This window comes from Crocodylus porosus, unplaced genomic scaffold (genome assembly GCF_001723895.1).
Source record: "Crocodylus porosus isolate Cpor-Errol unplaced genomic scaffold, CroPor_comp1, whole genome shotgun sequence".
NCBI lineage: Eukaryota > Metazoa > Chordata > Crocodylia > Crocodylidae > Crocodylus > Crocodylus porosus.
Genome location: NW_017728931.1, coordinates 123,479,613 through 123,501,571, shown reverse-complemented (window position 1 = coordinate 123,501,571; position 21,959 = coordinate 123,479,613). Strand labels below are relative to the sequence as shown.

Here is a 21,959-nt window from a genome sequence, read left to right as displayed (position 1 = left end):
CAGTCGCCCATGTATTAGGATTTGTCATTCAATGGCTATTTCTTTTTCTTATTGAGCATCTACATGTAGTTCCGTACAATAAAACTGTTGCATTGAGAGCTTCTAGCTAGTGAGATCCTGGTTTCCAGTGTAATTCTGTATAATCATCATTTAAAATAGTGAGAATGCATGATCTTGTAAATCATGGCCTTCATTTTTATTTATTACCATTTACTGGATTTATCAAAACAGGTAACTCTCATTTAATTTTATTTTTTTTGCATGTAGCATCACAAAAACATCACCGGACAAACAAAAACACCCTGAGCACAGACAGAAGTTTCAATTTTTGCCCAATCTGGCCACAGAAACCAGTTTATAGCTGTGACTAAACACAAGCGCATGGCTGAAGACCACTTAAAAAATGGCCCATCAGATGAAAATCTGACTCCTCATTGCATGAGGTATCAGATGAAGATGTTTCAAAATGCAGCATCTTTTGTTACTTGTGTCTGTGAAGCTCCCTGCTTGTCACTGTTTTCAGAATGGGAGGGGGGAAAGGGAGCACAGGGAGTTCAGTCTTGGGTTTTACAGACCCCATGGAGGGTAGGGTGGGTGTACTGGAGCTCACCCCACCACAAGGTGGGGGGCTCCAATTCATCCACCTCACCCTTCAGCACCAGCTGGGAGCCCCAAGAAGGAGCTCCCTCCACTGCCTTCCCCCCTCCCATTCTGAAAACAGTGAGCCCTGGCAAAGAGCCTGGCCACTGCTATGGGAAACTGGGTGCAGGATCCCAGCCCGCAGCTAGATTCCCCTCTCCGCTGGAACAAGCCGTGAACTTCTGTTTGGTCTGGAGTAACTTTGTAATTCAGAACACTTTGCAGAAAACATTTCAAGTTACAGCTGGGAGCTGCATTTCTGTCTGCACCCGTGTGTCCTTCATATTTCATATTTGGGTAGTCACAGGGGCTGGCATGCTCCATGTTTCCTGTTCTCAGCTAGTCAGAAATGAAAGGTTAAATAGGGATTGTTGATTCATTACTCTCCAGTGTAAAAAAATGTTGACTTTCTTTCCTAGTCTAGAACCACAGTTATCTTGGCAGACAATTCTCTTACCCACTGTAGTTTTCAGAGGCATAGACTGTGCTATGAGGAAGATGAGGTCCAGCACATATCTCAGGCAGGCACTCTGAGTGAAGCAAGGACCAGGAACGACCATGATTGGTTGAAAACTCCAAGCTGACACTGACAATACAAAGAAACAAACACACTGTGAGTATTGATCTCTGACTAAATGCAATAAATCTGTATTTGTAGCACCAGCTTTAAAACCCACTGGCTGCTTAATAATTGATAACTCTGATGCTGAGGTATGAAATGCTTTAAGTACAAAGCACAAACTCCAAACAGAAAACAAATGCAGTCTTTTAAAGACAACAGAAAGTAATCTATGTCAGAAAGCCTTTACCTGATGGATAGGAGAGCAATTACTACAGTCTTTGTTTGCTCATTATGAGATTATTTTTTACACTGTGTTTAAATGGGATTGATGATGCTCTGATGTGTTGGGAAAAACCAGTCAGAGAATGCTAAAGAGACTGAGAGGAAGAATCTCACTGTGAAATGTTATTTATTTGGGAGGGATAGTAGATTAAGATAGCAATTGATTTGTTATTTACATTTGCTTTGCCCAGAGTCATCTGGACTGAAAGGCCAAGTGACTAACTGACCAAATACATAGCACATCACATGACTACTGATATATTTTTGGCATACAAAAGTAGGTACTTTGATAAGAAAACCAAATAAAAACACCACCTGGCTCAAAATATCTCTGACTCTCTAAGCCATCCATACCATGAAGGGCTATTGATACTTGCTCTATAATAAGTCAACCTATTCAGGAAAAATATGCCTGTTAAAGAAACCCCTACATTTTAGCTGTGTACTGTGAAGTACGTAAATGAGCTCTATATCATGCAGGTCACCTATATTTGGTCTGGCCTTCCACTCCCCCACAGCAGAAAGCTGGCAATAGTCGTAACAGTTGGAGTAACAGTGGTGAATTCTCTCATTACTGGATAGACACCCTCATTTTCCTTCGTTTTAATTCATTCTTTTTGTTTTGTTTTTCATATATGATTTGGGAAAGGCCTCTGCTATGGTCAATCACCAGAAAGTTATATATTTAAAAGACAGAAGAAAGAATGTCACTCCTTTACCTAACATGCCTCTATTTTCTTGCTCTCTAATGGGAATTAGATGTGATGGCCTTCAAAGCCCTTTGCCAGGGCCTGTGTGTCATTCAGAAAAAGGAATAAACTTCACTTCATATTTGGGAGTGGGGGAATTAACTGCTCATTGCCTCTACTCATAACTGCATCTTTCTACATACATGGGGGCTGGATGGATAGGTAACATTAGGTAAGTTATACTTAGGAAAAGTGTCACCCAACTGGTATCAAATAGCAGTCACACAGCAGGTATGTTCTGAATTCAGAGAAGACTTCAGAACCACTTGGGATATGGGACAGGAGGGGGCAGCTACATTTCAAGCTGGTCTATTTTAACTATTTTGTCTATTCCACAGCAAACAGGGTGCCTATGTATGAGCAGCAAGGCTGCTCCAATGTGCTGTAATTACAGCGTGTCTGAGCAATTAATCAAGTCCGTTGGAGGATGGTAATTACCATGCTCCAGTGGACTCCAGTGTCTCATGGATCAGCATCTCCATACTTAAAAATGATGGCAGGGGCGCTTTAATTAAAGCTCATTTGATAAGATTAGTTAAAGCACTCCCACTGCCATTTTTAAGTGCAGGGACACTGATACCCAAGATGCTCCAGGTGCTTTAATTAAATCAGCTCTGAGAGCCGCTCTAATCAAAACACCTCTCTACCCCCCCACCCCCGCAGAGCACATGTATAAATGCCCATAGAGGCTAACTCTTGTAGCTTTTTATTCCAGGGTAAACTGGTCTAGTTTAGTTTCACTCACTGTAGGATAGGAGTGAGTACACAGAACAGCTAAAATGAACCAGCTGGGCACATCTACATGTGTGTTTTAATGTGCAGTAACATATTTTACTATGCATTAAAGTGCTGCATAAAAAAAAAATGCTAATATGCTGATGTGCAGTAAAAATAAACTACTGTGCATTAAGCATCACTAAAAAAGCATGCACTTTCGCTACTGTGCATTAGGGCAGACTAATGTGCATTAGTTAGTACCTCAGGGTGCCTGTACATGAGTAAATGTAAATGTAAATGTTCTGTACATGCTACTCCGATGCATTGTCATTACATATGCTGTAATCACAGTGTGTCAAAGCTGGCAATAACTGTGCTCCGGCAGTCTCCTGCATCTTGTGTATCAGCATCCTCAAGCTTAAAAATGGCAGCAGGGGCACATGAACTAAAACTTGTTGAATGAGCTTTAGTTCAAGCTCCCCTGTCACCATTTTTAAGCATGGGTATGCTTATACATGAGACATGGTGGTGCTTTAATTAGAGTGGGTCTGGGCACTGCTGTAATTAAAGTGCTGTCCCCAGCACTCCTGGAGCACATGTAAAAATGCCCTCACACTGGAGGTGCTAAATTTAATAAGCATTAGGCAAAGCGCATTAATAGACATGTAGACATGCCCGCTGACACTCACTCATAGGTGGTAAGTCCTTCTCCCCATCTTCTAATGTAATTTTTTCTTCTGTCCATAGTCCCAGTTAAAAAGGCCTGTGAAAGCTTCCTGTCTCCTAATTAGGACATGTGCAGAGTAGTGGTGGATTTAATGAGTCACTTGAACAAATTCAAATTTCCATGTACGACCTACTAGAGCTCTGCAGAATTCCTGAGGGCTAGAGCAGGATCATCAGCACCACTGCTGTTTTATGTTGCATTAGTAACACAAATGTCAAATATGTGGGTATCTCCAAAACTGGACAAACAAACTGGTGCATCTGGCCAGAGAAGGAAATTAGACCAGGAGAAAACTTGGCAGTGCAGCATCATTCCTTGTGTTATATCTAAAAAGGTTCATGGAGAGGTTCAGCTCCCCAGAAGATACCGATTGTATTTCCTCCCTTGAATTTTACTCTGGCTCATGTTTTAAGTGTTTACAACAAGTGACTCTAGGGATGTTCTTAGATTTCTAACATTCTGTGAAGCTTCCATAAGTAATTTAGAAAGTGATTAATTTATTAAGGATTTGTTGCTTTATTAAAATATACATGTACAGTAATTTGCTCAGCACAATTTCCTCCATTTTATTTTAAATAATACTAATGAACCATTAACAAAGCCATAATTCATCTTTCTGACACAAAATTATAGGATTATGACTTTTCCATTTCAGAATAATTTGCTGAGAATATGACTTTACTTAAAGTGGGTCTTACTATGTAACTATTGTTTTGATATAACAAATGTTTATTAAAATTCTTTATGAGGTTTTAACTAATTAATTTTAGATTTAACTACAGTGACACCTTAGAAGGTCATATTCATGGAACTTATTCTGTGAGAGTCTCTTAAGTGCACAGTAATGAAAGCATTATGAATAATGCTGCAGACAAGGAGATCTGAACTGCCAAATTATTTGTGACGTGCAAATCAGGCTTACAGGGAGTTAGTTCTTTTATTGCTGTGAAGGAACACACTTCTGTCTTAGAAATGCTGTATTAATGGGAAGAAAATTAATATTTCAAAAACTTTTAAAAAATCTCTTCTGAAAAGTCACAGAAAAATTGTCACAGATTATATAATAAATATGTTTATGCATTTTAAAATAAATATTTATTTAAAGGGGTCATTTTAAATTTAGTTTTTAAGTTGTTGGAAACTTATGCTAAAAATACTTGAAATTGCTTTTAAAATCCCTAAATATAATAGCACAAAATCTGGCAACCATTACACATGGATGATCACAAGAAAGCCATTTATGGGAGTGAAAAACTGAGCAACAGTTGGCTTCCTCCATCCTATGTCCTCCTCCACACTTCAAAGCCCCTCTGGAAGTGAAGCCACAAAGTTTATATAAAGTCGGCCTAGATGTGATGGTCTTCATGTATACAGCTATACACTCCTGACCTAAAAATGGCCACTGTGCACCATTTCTATGGGAGGTATTCAGTTTTGTGGCAGGAATAATGTAGGGAAGGTAAGTAAATGAGGTTGTTGCAGGCACATACCTAGCCACTTAGCACTGTGTCATCTTAAGCACAGATTATATACAAGTCTATTTTGGAGACAGTTATCCTTTATTTCCTGGTTAACTGAGAAATCCATGATGGTAAGGTATATTTTATAAGATACAGGAAGATTACATCTCACATCTAATTCCTTTACCTTACAAAGCATGAAGTACCAAATCCTACTGAATAAAAGTCCCATTAAAATCAACTGGAGTTATGTCAGAGTAGGGATGAAGAAATACACATTTTAAGCAGTGAGGTTGGGAAGTATTGCTATCTTCATAGTGTAGAAGAGGAACTGAGTCCTGACTTTTTGACCAGTGAAGTCAATAGGAGCTTTGTCATTAACTTCAATGGATCAGGCTTCAATTAGTTTGCCTATCGTCATAAAGGGAATTTGCTGAAGGCACAGAAGCCGACCACAATCTCCATAGAACAAGCCCAGTACCTTAATCACATGCTAGACTGCTGTTAAAGGTTGTTTCATGCCACTTTCAAACCAAGCTACATTTGTTGTTTTTAATTTTCTTCTTTCAGGGAAAAATAGTACAATTATTTGATAGATAATATAATATAAAAAAGAAAGAAAGCAGTTGCAAGATCAATCTAATCTGCTGTACCTGTTACCAAGTTGATGAGTTCCACAGCCCAGATTTATGGAAAACTGCATCATATGAGTTACAGTGGAAGAAAGCACAGGAAGGACATGGAAGTAATCGACAGACCAGACATTCATGTTATGCCCCTGATGAGTCTTTTGCTTGAGACAAAACTTGGTTGCAGGAGTCTGCATCTCTGGACTAATGACGACAGAAACCAAAGATGGAACCTTCAACAGAAATTAACCTAATTAGGCTTATAGAATAGGGTAAACATACTACTGAAAAACAGGAAGAATAATTCAAAAGGTTCTTAACAATATTTCTCCATTTCCTACTTTGCATCCTTCATCTTCATTATTTAATTAACTGACTTCTTTCCACAAAACATGAAGACTCATTCAAAAGAACTGGATGACCATCAGCACACAAGGAATCAAGGCTCCTGATTTTAAAACCATTAAAGAACAAGCTATGTTTTCTGTGTTCTGAAAAATACTAATTATGATACTTAGCAATAATGGTGCTTTGAAGAGGACATCGTCTCTTAACTCTTCCAATCCACATTAACATATATAATGGAACTGCACTTCTGATTTAAATATTCTAGAATAATAGTATGAGTAAACTGGCAAATTTGCAGGTAATGCCACATTGTGTGAAATCTGAGTAAGTGTTCTTTTGATGACATTTGGCCCCTATAGTGGAGCTACAGGACTGGTATTTAAGAGGTCCTATCAGCTTTTAATCTAGTTGATCTGAGAAAACAATTTCAGGATCCCTCTGGGTTCCCTTCTTACATTTTTCCTATTTTACAATCAGAATTTCTTGGTAGGGGTGGGGAAAGCAGGAGATTGTTTTGCTGTTTAATTTCCTCTCTCGGTGCTGTGCAGAAGAGAGTTGATGAAACTGATCATAGTGTTAGAATGAAACTGATTCAACAACAGCAGCCAAAAAATCAAGGTATAGTAACTGAAAAATCCCAACACATTTTTTCTCTAAATTTTGTAATTATAGTAATCTTAGGTGCTAACAGCAGCAAGTGAAAACAATTTTAGACAAAAGTGAGATTTTAAATCAACTTTAATACTATATTCTCAATGCTATAGCATAGTTCACAACAATATTTTGTGTGTGTAGGTATGTATACACACACAGTCACCCACCCACCCACGTACCTTCACAAGCAAGAAACTTCCCTATCTCAGGACTCTTAATTCCTTGCTTGATTAGTGCACACAGATTAGTGAGTAGGCCAGGCAGAAGGAAATGGCTTTGGGGAGTAGCTGTTTTTCCAGTCTATGCTCTCAACAAGATGATCTCTTTTATTGGCTAATTCTGGAATTTCTCTACCTTGGAAAATACAGTTTATATCAGGAGTTCATATCATCGGCGGGAGCACACTGAATAAAGTCCAGAGAAGCTACTTGTTGTTGCATGGGGCTCGTAAGGGTTTCAAATGAAGGAGAAACAGGCAGAGTTTTCTGGTATTTGACACAGTGAAATATTCTTTCTTCTACTTCTTACTGGGGTGGCTTAACCATATACAGCCTTAGAATTGGTCTAACTTGTGCATAGGCACAAGAGGGGATATGGACAGATGCCCTTCCCAAAACCCTTCTGTGCCCCCATCCCTGCTTGCCCATATCTGAGGAATGTTTCCCCTTACAGAGGGACAACTATGAGGAAGCTTTATAAATATTCCTTCCACTCTTGAATTTTGTATTTTTTACTTTCCTCTAAATTTCTCAAAACTTGGAGTTGCACGAACTTGACAAAATTCAAGATGAAATTTCTCTGGTGCTCCCTTGACAAATCATGGGAATGGAGAATTTTCTGGAAATCACAAATAATAGTTGACTATTTTCAGAGGCAACAAATACAGCACATTCTTTTGAAAGGCAGCCTCAGTTTTCACAACAGGACTGTGAGTTATTATCCAGTGCCAGCTTTATATATCTGACATGCTTGCTGCTTCCCAAAGTCTGTGAGCAGAACTAGAATGGGCCATGTTTTCCATGTTCAGAAAATACTTCCACTGCTAATGATATGGCCATTGTATGTCCCCATGCCTCTCCCTGACATATACATGGCTATAATAATGAGAAGTTTTTTATAATCTTTACCTATTACCTTCTTATTTGTTTATTATCCCAGCACTAAATTAACTATCAGTACTGCTCACAATATCAGGGAAGCAGAAGGCATTTCAGAACTGTGATGGTTAAGTACCTTTCAATAGTTCAACCTGTGTATACATTAACTGAAAAGCTTATGTTTAACAATACCAATAGAATTCCATACTTGCTATGGACAAGTTGGCTTTAACGTGCATACGGTCTATATATCATCTTTAAATATACTTACTTTATAAGCAGCATAGGTCAGGGTATCAAGCATGATGTGCTCTTTTCTTCCTTCAATCTTGGCATAGAGGATAACACTGTTTTCATGGGGTTCTCCAGAATCACAAGTTCCTCCTTTACAATCCACATTTGGGAAAAAAAAAGACTAATTGAAGCCATGTTATTTGAAAGCAGTATCACATTAAATTCGCATAATTATGAGCATGATTACTTCCAAATGTTATTAATTTAAAGTCTGAAACAAAAGAACACAAGCCTTAAGGAAGTAATGCATAAGAACAGTTTGATCAGATAGGTCATGCCAGAGATCAAGGGATTGACAATGTAAAAGCATGAAATAATTATTTTTTAACCAGCTCATTAAAATAACTTCTAATAAAAAGTCATGCCAGAAGCTGTGTTTTTATCTGTACCTTTTAAACCCTATTTATTTGGAAGTGGTCTTCTTAATATTTAATTTCTCATCTCTCTGGTACAAATCAGTACTACTACCTATGGTATTTACATTATGGGTAGAGGCAAAGGCCTGGGGCTTTGTCTAGTGCTGTGCAAGCAGAGGCCATGAAGACTGTGCTTGGCTCAGCTGGTAGAATAGCTGTTCAGTACCAGTTTTTCCAAAAGATATGAGGGGAAATGCAGAGAGGGGATAAGACCGCAGTTATTCTCTCTTCACCCTTCCCACTAGCCAATAAATCTAACTTGGTACAGGAGAGTGTACACCTGGCCATTTCTTCATGAATGGTGTTGTTGGTACCTTCTTTGTCCGTCTTTGTGCCTCTCAAAGAGAGCAACATTGGGGCACTGAATACCAGTGGGCTGGTGCCACAAATGTCTGTGATCCATACAGATGCAATAACAAAACCCTTAATCAATATTGTAGAGAAGTGTCATGTGCAACTGTCATTGCCACTACTTCCACTAGGCTCAACAGGATAACAGGCTCAATTTTTACTAAACAAAAACCCATTTCCCACTGGATGGTAGCACAGTTTAATGATATAATAGGGGCCTGGGAGTCAGAAGGATTTCTGTGTTACTGCTGTGCCCTTTCACAGCCGGGGTTCTAGATTTTGGATAAGCTTAGCTAGATGACCTTTGCCACGTGTGTAATGAGCACAATGTTTATCCAAGTCACAGGCTCTGGTGGAAAGACAAATTCATATTTGTAAAGTGCTTCAAATCTCTGAATAAAAGACTACCTGAATTCAAGGCTGATGCATTAACAATGGTGGTTCTCCTACTGCATTTGGGATACACAGAGATGAACTGGGTTTTAGTCCTATGTCCCAGAATCTTCATCTGGGAGAAGGGCTCCAGTCAGTTCTCCCAGCTTGGTGTGGATAGGCTCCATTCATTCCCTTCTTCCTCCCTTTCCATATTCAGCTGTGATTACATTACTGTCAGCCAGACTGAGGGAAGCACTTCCTCTGTCTACTTCTCTTCAGGCGGACGGGCAGGCATGAATTTGCTCTCCGCTGGGATGTTGGTAAAATGCATTGTGCATCTTGCAGGGTACTTCATTCTCTTGTATCACTACCGGGGACTAAACAGGAGACAGTTTTCTCCTTTGGAAATGGACAGATATTCAGTGGGGAAAGTATCTCATACCTGGAGAGCCTAAGAGACTTGTTAAGCTTCTACAGAGTTGTAGCTAAGGTGTTAAACTAGAGCTTTAAATACCCTTTTTTAGAGTTACAACAGCTTCTTAAACAATGTGGATACCAAAGACTCTACAGTTTGTTGGCCTTTGGTACCCTGAAAATGAATATCAAAACAAGATATTTCTCACTGGAAAAGGAAGTTTTGTGCTTTCCTGTGTAGTACTGGTATTGCAGGTTGGTTTGAAAAACAGGATGATAAAACTTTTCTAAACCTTCTATGAGACATTAAGGTTACACATATGAAACATGACAGTTGTCTTTGCTAGCAAAGAGCCAATTTCGAGGGTATAGTAGGCAAAGAGAATTCTGAAGAGTTTTATATGGTTCACACCTTTGAGGTGATTGAAGTATGAAAGTACTACAGTATGTGCTTTTTAGAAGTCTTCGTAGCCTGAATGTTTATACCACTATTAATTTAATTTATAAACAGGCACAACCTAAACTTTTAATAGGATCTTCCAATTTCTCCACCACGCCTGCTGAGCTGACAGCTTTTCTCCCATAGTTCAAAAGGTTGAGAAACTTTTTTTCCTGTTTCTCTTGCAGGTGTTGCACTGCTTGGGAGAGCTGGAAACAATTCAACCTCTCCTTCCTGAGTGGTACTAGTAATTCATGTAAGATAGGGAAGATGTGTAGCAATTTGGACAACAACAGGACTTCCACTTTATTCATTAAGTGTTTTTTCTTGTTGATTCAAAAGGTTGCTTTAAAAAGGTCACTAATTCAGTCCCTGCTTCCCCCTTTATTATCCTATTATTTTTCACACTTTAAAAAACCCAGCTAAATACTTAATTGAGAGAATAACCTTTGGATGCAATTTCCTTTATTTATAAATGTCCTGGAAAAAATACTACAAAATATTGAAAAATTTCCCCATACTCTACAAACACTTATGTGAATCAGGACTGGTGACAGCAAACACCAAATAAAAGCTGTACTGATACCAGCATCCTTATTTAGGGCAGGAGGGGGAGGGGGCAGAGCTGTACCTGTTATTTCACTTTTTTTCCCCCGGCAAGCTTCCCCTTCAATGGAAAGCTCAATGGTGAAGGCACATATGATCATCAATTGGCCTAACAAAGGCAGGATGACTGGGGTACCAGTCCCAGTTGCTGATTTTGACAGAGTGCCAGAACACTGACCACTGCAGGCCCGGCCCAGCCACCACTGCAGGTCCACTCATCACTGTTGCGCAGGCCACAGAAAATGATTGTTACACTGCTAAGATCAATAGCACCACTTCAACACTTATGATAATGTTTAATGTGTTTCAGAATGTGTCGTGTGGACATTCTGCACTTGCACTGAATTTCATTGTCTGGAAAGACATTATTATGGTAGTGTTATTTATATAAGGAGATTGTTTGTAGCTCTAAAACAAAACATTCTCTGAATTAGGTAACAGAGGTATCTCTTACCTTTAGACAGAATTAATTAGGTCTGATTTTACACTTTGCTACTCTCATCTTACATTGATATGACTGTTGAAATTAACAAGGCTACACTGGTATGTAAACTGAATAGCACATCAGCGTATTAAATCATCAGCTTTATAAAAGACATTTAGCTTCTTTTGGTTCAAGTTGTACAACTACACATTCATTATTCCATTCCAGCCTCACACACTTTGCAGATCCTTAATATGTTTAAAAGACATACTCACCCATACTGAAATAAAATCTCAGGTTCCCATAACCAGTCGTGTCCATATAGGGAGTACATATTTTTCTCTCTCCATCTCTGAGAAATACTATAGATGAGCCTGATTCCAGAGTTCCACATTCAGTACCAATGACAGCTCCAAGTATGTCCCATCTAAATATAGTGTGTAGGGAATCAGATGCATAGGTATGCTTGCAAAAAATATGTTCTAACAGCCGTTTTTCCAGTTTTATGAAAAGCAGGTTATTCAAATATGGTTCACATCACAAAATTAGTTATACATTCTAAATTCAATTAGCTTAAGTAGCACAAATTAATGTATACATAACTGAAATTGTAATTACATTTTTTTAAATATATGACATGAGGTTCAACAAGGACAAGTTCAAAGTCCTGCACTTAGGATGGAAGTATCCCATGCACCAAGACAGCCTGGGGACTGAATGGCTAAGCAGCAGTTCTAGAGAAAAGGACCTGGGGGTTAACAGTGGACAATAAGCTGGATATGAGCCAGGAGTGTGCCCTTGTTGCCAAGAAGGCTAACGGCATCCTGGGCTGCATTGGTAGGAACAGGTTACCCAGAGAGATGGTGGAAGTTCCATCCTTGGAGGTTTTCAAAACCTGGCTAGACAAAGCCTTGGCTGGGATGATCTAGTTGGGGATGGTCCTGCTTTGAGCAGGGGGTTGGACTAGGTGACCTCCTGAGGTCCCTTCCAACCTTATGATTCTATGAAATCGTTTTGATATTTATTTTTGCTACCAAATACTTATTATTTTGTACCTCTAGAATCTTTATTATTAATTTGGTAGCAAAAGAATAAATACAATATAATATAAACCTAATGCATTTAATTTTGGCTAAGTTAGAAAGTGTTTATACATTAATGTAGCCTCAAATAGAATACTGTATCTATTACATCTCATAAATCAGTGGCCCCCAACGTTTAAGACCATGTGCATATAGTCCTGGGATCTGTTCTTTAATCACGCAGCTTACTTTAAATTTTGTGATCACAGACTGTGTCACAGGGTACTAAGAAGCCCTGCTCCTAGAAGAGCAGGAACTGGCTGGGGAGAGCCCAAAGAGCCAGGCAGGAGCCCAGGTGCAGGTTGCCTTGGCAACTGGCCAAGGAAGAAATTAGTCAGCACCTGTACCTGGTCAGCTGGCAGGAAGGGGCAGGGCCTTGGGCCCATATAAACCCCAGGCTGAAACTAAAGGAGGCAGTTCTCTGCCAGCGGCTAAGGGGGAAGGAGCCCTCTGAGAATGAAAAGGAAAAGAGGCCCGACTAACCTCTGCTCCGAGTAAGGGTAAAGGGGCAGAGCACACCTTTGCTAGCTTGTGTTAAGTTATAGCCCAGGGGCTTATGTTTTGTTTCTAGTTTTATAACACCGGTGGCTTGGGTGAGGCTATTTGGGGAAGGAGGAGGCCTCATTGGAGGCCCGCTGCAGTGTGGGGACCCCAGCACCAGAGAAGGCGCAGCATTTGGGGGCATGGAGACCCTGGTGCCAGAGCAGGCGCGGAGACCATGGCACCAGAGAAGTTGCATTATTTGGTGGGGCCCAGACCCTGGTGCCAGAGAGGGCATGGCATTTGGGATGCAGAGACCCTGGCACCACAGAGGGTGCAGGGACAGGGCTGTGGAAAGCCCAGTGAGGACAAGGGGCTGAATAACAATGAGGCTAAGGAAAGACAATGCTGGTACCATCTGTGAGGCTTGGGGTGTGGTAAAGGGGCAGTTGGAGCCACGCATAAAACTCATAAGGCTAGGGTGCCCCCGAAACACCCATTGCAAAGCAAGACCCACAAGGGGTCTGGGAACCCACAGAGTTCAGTAAGTCCATCAAAACATGTCCAAGAGGACTTAAAGGTGGCCTCCCTATTTTCATCTTTATCATCAAAGATGTGGCAGGTGAGAACTGAGGGAGCCCATTGGGCCCAAACTGGCACGGTCCAGGGGCCTTAGGAGTGCATGGCCAACCTTAAGGACCCCATCCCATAACAGACTGGAACACATTTTCTGATGCTGGGAAAATGATCTAAGTTAGGACAAAGGGGTGATTGGGCAGCATTGGGGGCGGAGGTCTAGTGGGTTCATGGGGCAGGTTTGTTGGTGGGTCCAGGGGGGTTAGTGGCATCAGAAAGACTGGCAGGTCTGGGGAGTGGGGTCATGGACTAAAGGTAGCCTGGGCAGGGTGAAGGGGTAAGAAAAATGCAGCCTTGGGGCTAGGGCATGTGACAAGCTTTCACAGCCTGGGGACTATGTTCTGAACATGTTGACATTTGGTGGGCCATTTGCAGATGTTCCTGGGAAATGATCTACACTCATGTGGCTCACTTTAAGCCACATGATTGTAGATCAGGTCCTGGTCATGCATATGTTCACCAGTGCTGGGAGCTGTGGTGGGAAGGCAATCTAAGATGGGCTGGGGATGTATTGGTGAGTCTGGGAGCAGTTGGTGGAATTGGAGGTAGAGCTGGGGTGCCCATAGGGACAGTGGTTTTGTGGGTTTGCAAGGAAGAAACTGAGGAGCTAAAAATAGCTTGATCAGAAGGGGTGCAGTAGGAAAAGCACAGCTCTGGAGCTGGGATGAGCAGCTGGCCTTTTCCAGCCCCAGGGCTGTGCTCTGAATGTGTATGGACATTCGGTAAATCAGGCTAACACGTGGACCTCTCAGGTGAACTACATTAGATTGTACTGGCTATTTTTTGCCCAGTCTAACCTCCCTGAACGATGTACAGTTTGGCATTTACAGTGACCTAACTCTGCAAAGATCCTTAGATTTAAGACACCTTTCAGAAAATACCAGCTCTTAGCTTTCACTTGTTTTTGACCACAGAAAAATAATAAACCAATTCTTCAGTTCAAAAGAACTTAGACCACAATAAGTCAGAACATTTTTAACATTATGGATTCCTATTTGAAGGCTCTGGGCTTATCTTGTGAATCATGGTTGCACACCTACTGGTGCTAACATTGTGTGATACCCCAAGATCTCAAAGGATCTCACAGTAGCATTACTGTACTACATAGTCATTACATATGTAGGTCATAATTGAAGAGGCCTTTTTAATTTTTTTCAGTAGCACTAAGCACTTAGAGAGGGAAAAAAACAGATGCCTTGCTCCTCAAAAGGATAATCTGATCCATTTTAATTTTTTTTATATAAACACCTGGATTCTGATCCAACTCACATGCTGATTTTTATTCCAGTAATGAATAACTTTCAAAAACAAACACTACTACTACTGACTAGCCCAGGCCATTTATTATACTTAATACCTTTTTTTAAACGTTTCAAACTATGAGAGCATGAGTGGTATTTTCTTATGTATTGAGACTTCTATTATTGATTTCAATGGGAAAAAAATTAGGCCACCACTGGGAACATTTAAAAATCCCACTTCTACCTCTTGCTGGTTCACAGAGAAATGCCAAGAAAACAATGAGATAACATTTATTTAAATGCTTTTATGATATAAACATAAATGTGTAATATAAAGAACAAATTACCGTGTAAGAGCTTAACTAACTGTTTGGCTGCAAAATTATAATTAGTCTATATTTTAATAAATTAAATTTCTATAGCAAGGCATTTGTGTTATAACATGGATTTAAATTTGACTGAAGCACTTAAGTTGTACAGGCATTTTAAAAAAATCTGTGAGATATGATGCAAAATACAATTACCTGTCTTGAAGAAGCGTCTCTGGGGCCCAATATAGTTGACTAATTAAACAGTTGAGTCTATTTTGACTCATACAAGGAAATCGTACAATGGTTCATTGGTCGTCTCTACACACCATTTTACCTAATTAAAATGGTCTCTTAACTGACCCAGAAAATAACTAGGGGTCATGAAAGATTTAGATCATGACTGTTTCTAGGAATAATTTCTTCTTAAACAAGAATTCAATATAAAAAATAGATCTAAAACTACTCTGGTATTTTTATAAAAATACATCCAAACTCTTTGAAAGAGAAAATGGAGTAGGAATTGAGGTTAACTTTACTTATCATCAGACTACAGACATGTAGAACACCTCTGTTAAACATAATATTGCTCACTGAAGTCATTCAATGTCTCATATTTTTTTAATGATGAAAAACAAATAATAAGAAAAAGCACTGTGTTACTTTATGAATCTAAATGCAGTCTACAACAGATAGAAGCACACAGCATAATCATGCACTGGATCTGTGAGAGAAGTCAATGGGGTACTGCAAGGGTCTGTTCACAGGGACCCAAATGCATTTGTGTATTGAAAGAGGACATGAATGAAAATCCTTCATGTGAATGAAAGGATTCATTCTCCTATAATCAGGGACTATTATCAATATATTTTGTGAGGGGTTTAATGGGGATGGGCTTACTTCCCTTGCCTTAACAGACAAAAGGAAAACTATATTGACCTCAGTTGGATGACAGTTACATCAATAAATACTGAGAACTTAAAGATTTAATCTCTGAATATACTTATTATAAAGGGAACAACTAGTAGCAATCTATGTATTTTGCCAGGCCATATTATCTATCACGAAAGATTCTTTTGACTTATTCCTCAAAATTTGGCTTTTGATGTACCTTTTTCTTTCTTCCATGAAATTCTGATCAACTTTTGCTGTGACATAAGATGCTTAAAATATTCAGTTAACTTCCCTGACTTATTTTTCCACAGGAAAATGCTGACAGTATACCAAATAATAAATAAAACAGAATAAAACATGTGCCAAGTGTCAAAGGTCCAGATGCAGGCTGGTCATCTAGGTCTCAGAATTAGTTATCTAATATCCTAGGAATTAGGACAAGAATCCATCTCATATTAATGGAGTTTAATTTGGGGGGGGAAGAGGCTATACAAGCTGATACCAAGCCTGTATACTTTGGATTGAAGAATTTAAATAGTATACCCAAGCTTCATGTGTCTAGAGTGCATTTCCCCTGCTCTGTTCAGGGTTACACTGCCCCTCTGCTTCGGTGGCCTGGGCTTATATCCCCTTGGGCTCCTCCCCTGCTGGTCAGTCTGCTCTCCTGACTGGCTGCAAGTATGTCCCCTCAGCCTCCAAAGCAGCTTACTGCCATTTCAACAGCCAAGTTTTGGTAATTCTCCTGCTGCCTGACCAGAGCTCTGCCCGACTGTCCTACTGCTAGGCAGGGAATAACCAGCATGAGGCAGGTTTCTGGTTCAAATAACATTAATGTGCATTCTTCCCCCCACCCACCTGTAGCAGCTTCTCCCTTAAGGTAACAGGAGCCCGTGGCTCCCCATTACATGCCACCAACTGCCTCTAAGGTAGAGAAGTTGCACAGGCAGTTGGAGACCTCAGTAGTATACCTCTCTCAGCCTAGCATCCTGACAGCAGAGACCAGAACTGACAACTCACCCTTCCCAATGAAGTGCTGCAACAGTAGTGTAACCTGGCATGGGTTAGTGGGACATTAGCCCCAGGGGCTGATTTAGTGTGCATCATGGCAGCAGCCATGTGCAAGGGGTAAAATTCTCAAGAGTTTGGAACACCATGACCCAGAGTGCCAACAGGTCAAAAAGTCATATTCCAAAGTCTGGTGGTTAGGGCACTCATGGAAAATGTGGGTTTGAATCCAGGCTGAGGAGGGCCTAGAACCCACTGTTTGGGGAAGTACTTTAACCACAAGTCTACTAGGCTCCACCATTCCCATGGCAAGCACTACAATTCTCATGTTTCATGGTATCTTTCGAAACCCATTTGCTGGTAAGATTAGGACTTTATGAATGAACATGCCTAATGGACAATTTGAGTCAGGTTCCTAACCCCTTTAGAGCAGCAGAAATTCAGATGCAGCTCTGTTCTTAGTGGGTTTTTATTGGACATCTCTAGGCATCAGCTGGATGCCTCCATCTTTCTGCATGTATTCATTTTTTTGCATGTAACAATGCTTTCTGGAGTAAAAAAAAGACGCCACCAGAGTGTACAAAATAAAACAGATCAAGAGTTAATCATCTGAACTTGGCAACCGCTCATAATGAATATTTTTTGCCAAACCCAAAAGTAGACCCAGGAGTTCAGATGACATATTAGCACATATTTCTTACAAGGTGTGCTTGATCTCAGACACAACACTAGCAGCATGTGATTTGGTAGCTGCTAATGAAATGATGTGTTTTTTAAGCTCAAACCAGCATTCAGATGAAACGCATATATTATCAGTGTATGTTTTACATCTGCCCTGGGGCTACAGTAACTATATAAGCCTCTTTTTCTACAGAAAAAGCCATCTTAAAAACCACATGCAAGTTGTTGTTTGTTTTGTCAGAGTGTATGTTCTTCGTGCAGACTTATGCCTTCACTTTGCAAAGCAGAATTAGGATAACTTTAACAGTACCTACCTCTGTAATGAGACAAAGAATATCAGATGCAACCCAGGACTTATTAGAACTACAGAATAATTTGAATTGGCTGCAAAAATGCCTGTATGTTGCAAAATGGTTTTCAGTGTTAGGAAAATGGATTCAGGGAATTAACACCCCCTGTCCCCTCAAAAAACACAACCCCCCAAAACAAATGGATTCAAGCTATATGAGATGCCCAGAGAGAAGGACACTGTAATGGCATTAAGCTGAAAAGAACCACAATGCATTATCATTTAGCACACATTTGCCCAAGTTCCTTTTTTTTTACAAAATGAGAAAAAATTGTTGGGAACAAAGATTGAATTGGAACTGTTTGAAAGAGGCTGAATTTTAATGGCGACCACTGTGCCTACAAAATACACAGACAGGCATTGAACAGGCATAGAAGGAAAGTGTATGAAGTTTGCACATGAAGTGGCTTTTTTGTGGCTCGTAAAATTCCTTTCCCATCACTATCTGGAATCTCAGGATAACACAACTGTTAGTATAGGGCTAACTGATTCAGGCATCAGTTATTTTAGAAAGGTATTATCCCTCCTACAATTTTAGAGGTGCCAGTCATTGCTGCTTTTTGAAGGACCCATAGTTTTATAATACTATTACTTTTTATTTTATGTAGTGTGGTCATGATGCCACTATCAGGAGATTCAACGCACCCCAAATAACTGCTATCATACTTTTCATTACCCAGATTTACCTCAGTTCCTACTGTACCTGTTCATATCTGTCAATCTTTATCTTTCTCCTCATTTACAACTGAAGAGTCCAATCAAGCAAAAATGAAAACTCCATGATCAAGCACTTGGTCTCCTTTTTTTATAACCACTACATCTGAATATATATCATGAACAGCAGTGATTGAAAAATCCCATCATATTCTTGCACTCGTTCTCTACAACTTTATCTGACATATGGTGGTAATTCTACTCTCCTACTTGTAGCCTATACTTCTTCCAGAATGCCTAGTGCATAATACTGACAACTTTGTTATACTGCACTTTATGCTCAGCAACAGGAACTTTCCCCTGCAATACAGGAAGATAATCTCTGGGGCCTGGTGATATATTCTACTTTCTGGACTTACAATTTTTCTAGCATCTACTTTTTAACATATGTCATGTGGATAGCCTCTTCTTGTGCACCCATAAACAAACTCAGTGTTTAACCTTTCTTTGACCAGCCACATGTAAATTGCCACCTCTTTTTAATTTTTTTTTCTAAAATATCCCTCTCCATAAAGCTTTTCTGTCCAACCAATTTTGACTTCTCAGTTTTTGTAATTTGTCAACTGACTTACTGGATCTGAATCTAAGATCTAGTTAGTCCACCTTCTCTCTCATACATACTTTACATGCTCCTGTTCCATGATATTACTATGATAATGATACAGAGAAGAAGCCTAGATTATGATTAGGACACCTGGTTGTTACTTGGGCATGTCCACACACGTGCTTTAAGGAGCATTAGCCTATTTTAATGTGCATTAGAGAGTCACTAAAAACTGTGGTCACCTATATATGTGCATCGAGGCTGCTCCAACACACTGTAAATACAGCATGTTGAAGCAGACTTGACTAATCGAGTCTGCTGGAGCATGGTACAATAAAAGCTCTGTTATCCGGCATCCCCAGGAATGGGGGATGCCAGATAACAAAATATGCTGGTTAATTGAGCAGCCTGAACAGGCGTCCTTGCCTGGTGGGGCTGCTGCTTCTCCTGCCACGTCCAAGGCATTGTTGCCCCTCCCACAGGACCTGAGGGCCTCACGGGACAGGGAAGCAGGTCCCACGTAGCCTGTTACACCGCAGGCTGTGGAGGCTTGGCAGTGCAGGCTGCTTTGCCCCAGGCCGTGGGGGTTCGGAGAAACTGGAAGTGCCACAGCGGGCACTTCCGGTTTCACTTTACCTTGCAAGCCCGCATGCCAGTTAGTAGAGCATCCTGGCTTGTAAGGTGCCAGTTAGCGGAGCTTTTACTGTAATTACTGTGCTCCAGCAGACTCCAGCATTATGTGTATCAGTGTCTCCATGCTGAAAAGTGGCAGTGGGGGCACTTTAACTAAAGCTTGTTTTAGTTAAAGCACCTCCCCCACCATTTTTCAGCATGGGGACACTGATACATGTGATCTTCTGGGCACTTTTAATTGGAACAGCTCCAAAAGCCACTTTAAGCACCCCTCCTACCTCCCAGAGCACATGTATAGATGCCCCATACTAGTTAGTTAATGCACCTTAAAATACGCTAATGTACATTAAGCGTCACTTAAAAACTGTGCTCTTTAGTTAATGCACATTGACAGGCTAATGAGCATTTTTTTAGTACTTTACAATGGAGGTACTAGATTTAGTACACATTAAAGTGTGTTAATGCATGTATAGAGAAGCCCACTGTGTAGATCCTTCATTAAGTATGATGATGCCATAGGTCTGATAAGTAAGTTTAGGTCTATTAAGCAGTGTCATTTTGTCTCAGTTTCCCCATTTGTATAGGGGAGGTAACAATATTAATTCTGCTTTTTGGATGAAGAATATTATGTGTGTGCTAAGATTACTATTGTTCTCACAGGTACCATATTTACTTGAATACAGGATGACCAATGATTACAAGATGACCCTCCAATAATCAGGTTCTGTATATGAAAAATTTATCAATTCAATATATTTTCCAGGTATAAAATCTAGTAATTGGTGGTTTGTCTTGAATTTGTTCTCCTCCCACTGCTACAGCTGGGAAAATAAATCTGGGGAGTCAAGTAGGGTTCCCCTCATGGAGGGCGGGGCCACACTAACCATGTGTGACAGATTGAGAGAGAAGCCAAAAGAAGGATTCTGGGTACTCTGACTGGGGCCTCATTTGGTGATGTCTGCCCAATATTTAAGGCTAGTATAGGACCAGGAATCACTGGAAATGGAGAAAAAAGGCTCAGCTCAGCTATATAAAACTGAAGAGCAGGGATCCAGGTTTTTTGTTTCCTGTTTTCCCCTTTAAAGGAGCAAAATCCAGGAAACTGCAGGTTTTCTCTTTAAGGCTGGTAGAGTTCCACCCTGCAAGGGGCTGCTTGGGGATGGCGTGGAGCAGAAGGAGAGCAAATCACAGGCAGAGAGCAAAACATGCACATGGCAGCTAGGCAGCATGGTGGAAAGCAGTTCCTGCAGCTCCCTGCAGGTAAGTCTATGGGGGTGGATGTAGGCAACATGGGTGCAGGTGAAGGGGACACAGGTGATGCGGGGGGGGGGGGATACATGCCCCCCAGATATCTGAGTCCCAAGAAAGGCACATGGCTGCAGCCTGGCTGGACCAACACCAGCAGGAGCTGCCTCTATGGCCCAGTGGGCAGAATCCAACAAGGGAGGGAGCACATGCCACCAAAATGAGGTGCCCCTTGCCTGCCTGACAGCAGTGGCCATGGGAGCAAGGCTGGTGCAGGGCTCCCAGTGGCTGCATGGAGTTGTGTCCCTCCACTGCTGCCAGGCAGGCAGAAGTGCCTCACCTTGGTGGTCATGGAGGTGTAGCACTCTCTCCTGCATTAGGTCCTGCCTTCTGGGCTGCAGAGGCAGGTCCTACCTGGTGCCAGTCCAGCCAGGCTACAGTCCCATGTCCCAGTGTGAGTGCAGAAATCTGGGGGGGGGGAGGGGCACATGCCCCCAAACACATCACCAATGGCATCACCTATGCCTACACATCCCATCTTACCAACACACCCACCCCTTGCCTCACACATCCAGCCTCTGCCCAACACACTGGGAGGCTGGGGTCTGGGGGCAGTGGGTCAGGAGTGACTGGCAGGAACAGGGGCTGGAAGTTAGGAGTGAGGGTCAGCAGAAGGGCTGGGGGGGTTAGGGAGTGAAGGGCACCATCAGGTTTGGGAGTAAGGGGCATGGGCAGGAGCAGGGCACTAGTATATTAGGGCTACTCAGCACCACAAAGCAGCAGGAGGACTGATGCAAAGGGAGCAGCGGGATCTCTGATTTTCCATGATAAAAACTCCAAAATCAAATACCAAAAATATAGGAATTTAAAATTTATTTTATTATAATAAATTTATGCACTAGTAGGCTTGCAATTAGTTTAAAATGGTAAATATATTGCTAAAACATGATGTTCAACTGATACG

General features: G+C 40.9%; 1 protein-coding gene across 1 annotated transcript in view; it reads right to left on the bottom strand.

Annotated features, from left to right (window-relative positions):
- The window catches only part of RELN (reelin), a 560,682-nt gene that overhangs the window by 171,578 nt on the left and 367,145 nt on the right, over window positions 1–21,959 (bottom strand). The window contains exons 12-15 of the mRNA XM_019543587.1: window positions 11,459–11,610; window positions 8,136–8,248; window positions 5,790–5,998; window positions 1,097–1,225 (exon numbers count right to left, since the gene is read on the bottom strand). Of these exons, the coding sequence (XP_019399132.1) occupies window positions 1,097–1,225; window positions 5,790–5,998; window positions 8,136–8,248; window positions 11,459–11,610 (603 nt within the window). The remainder of the gene's footprint in view (window positions 1–1,096; window positions 1,226–5,789; window positions 5,999–8,135; window positions 8,249–11,458; window positions 11,611–21,959) is intronic.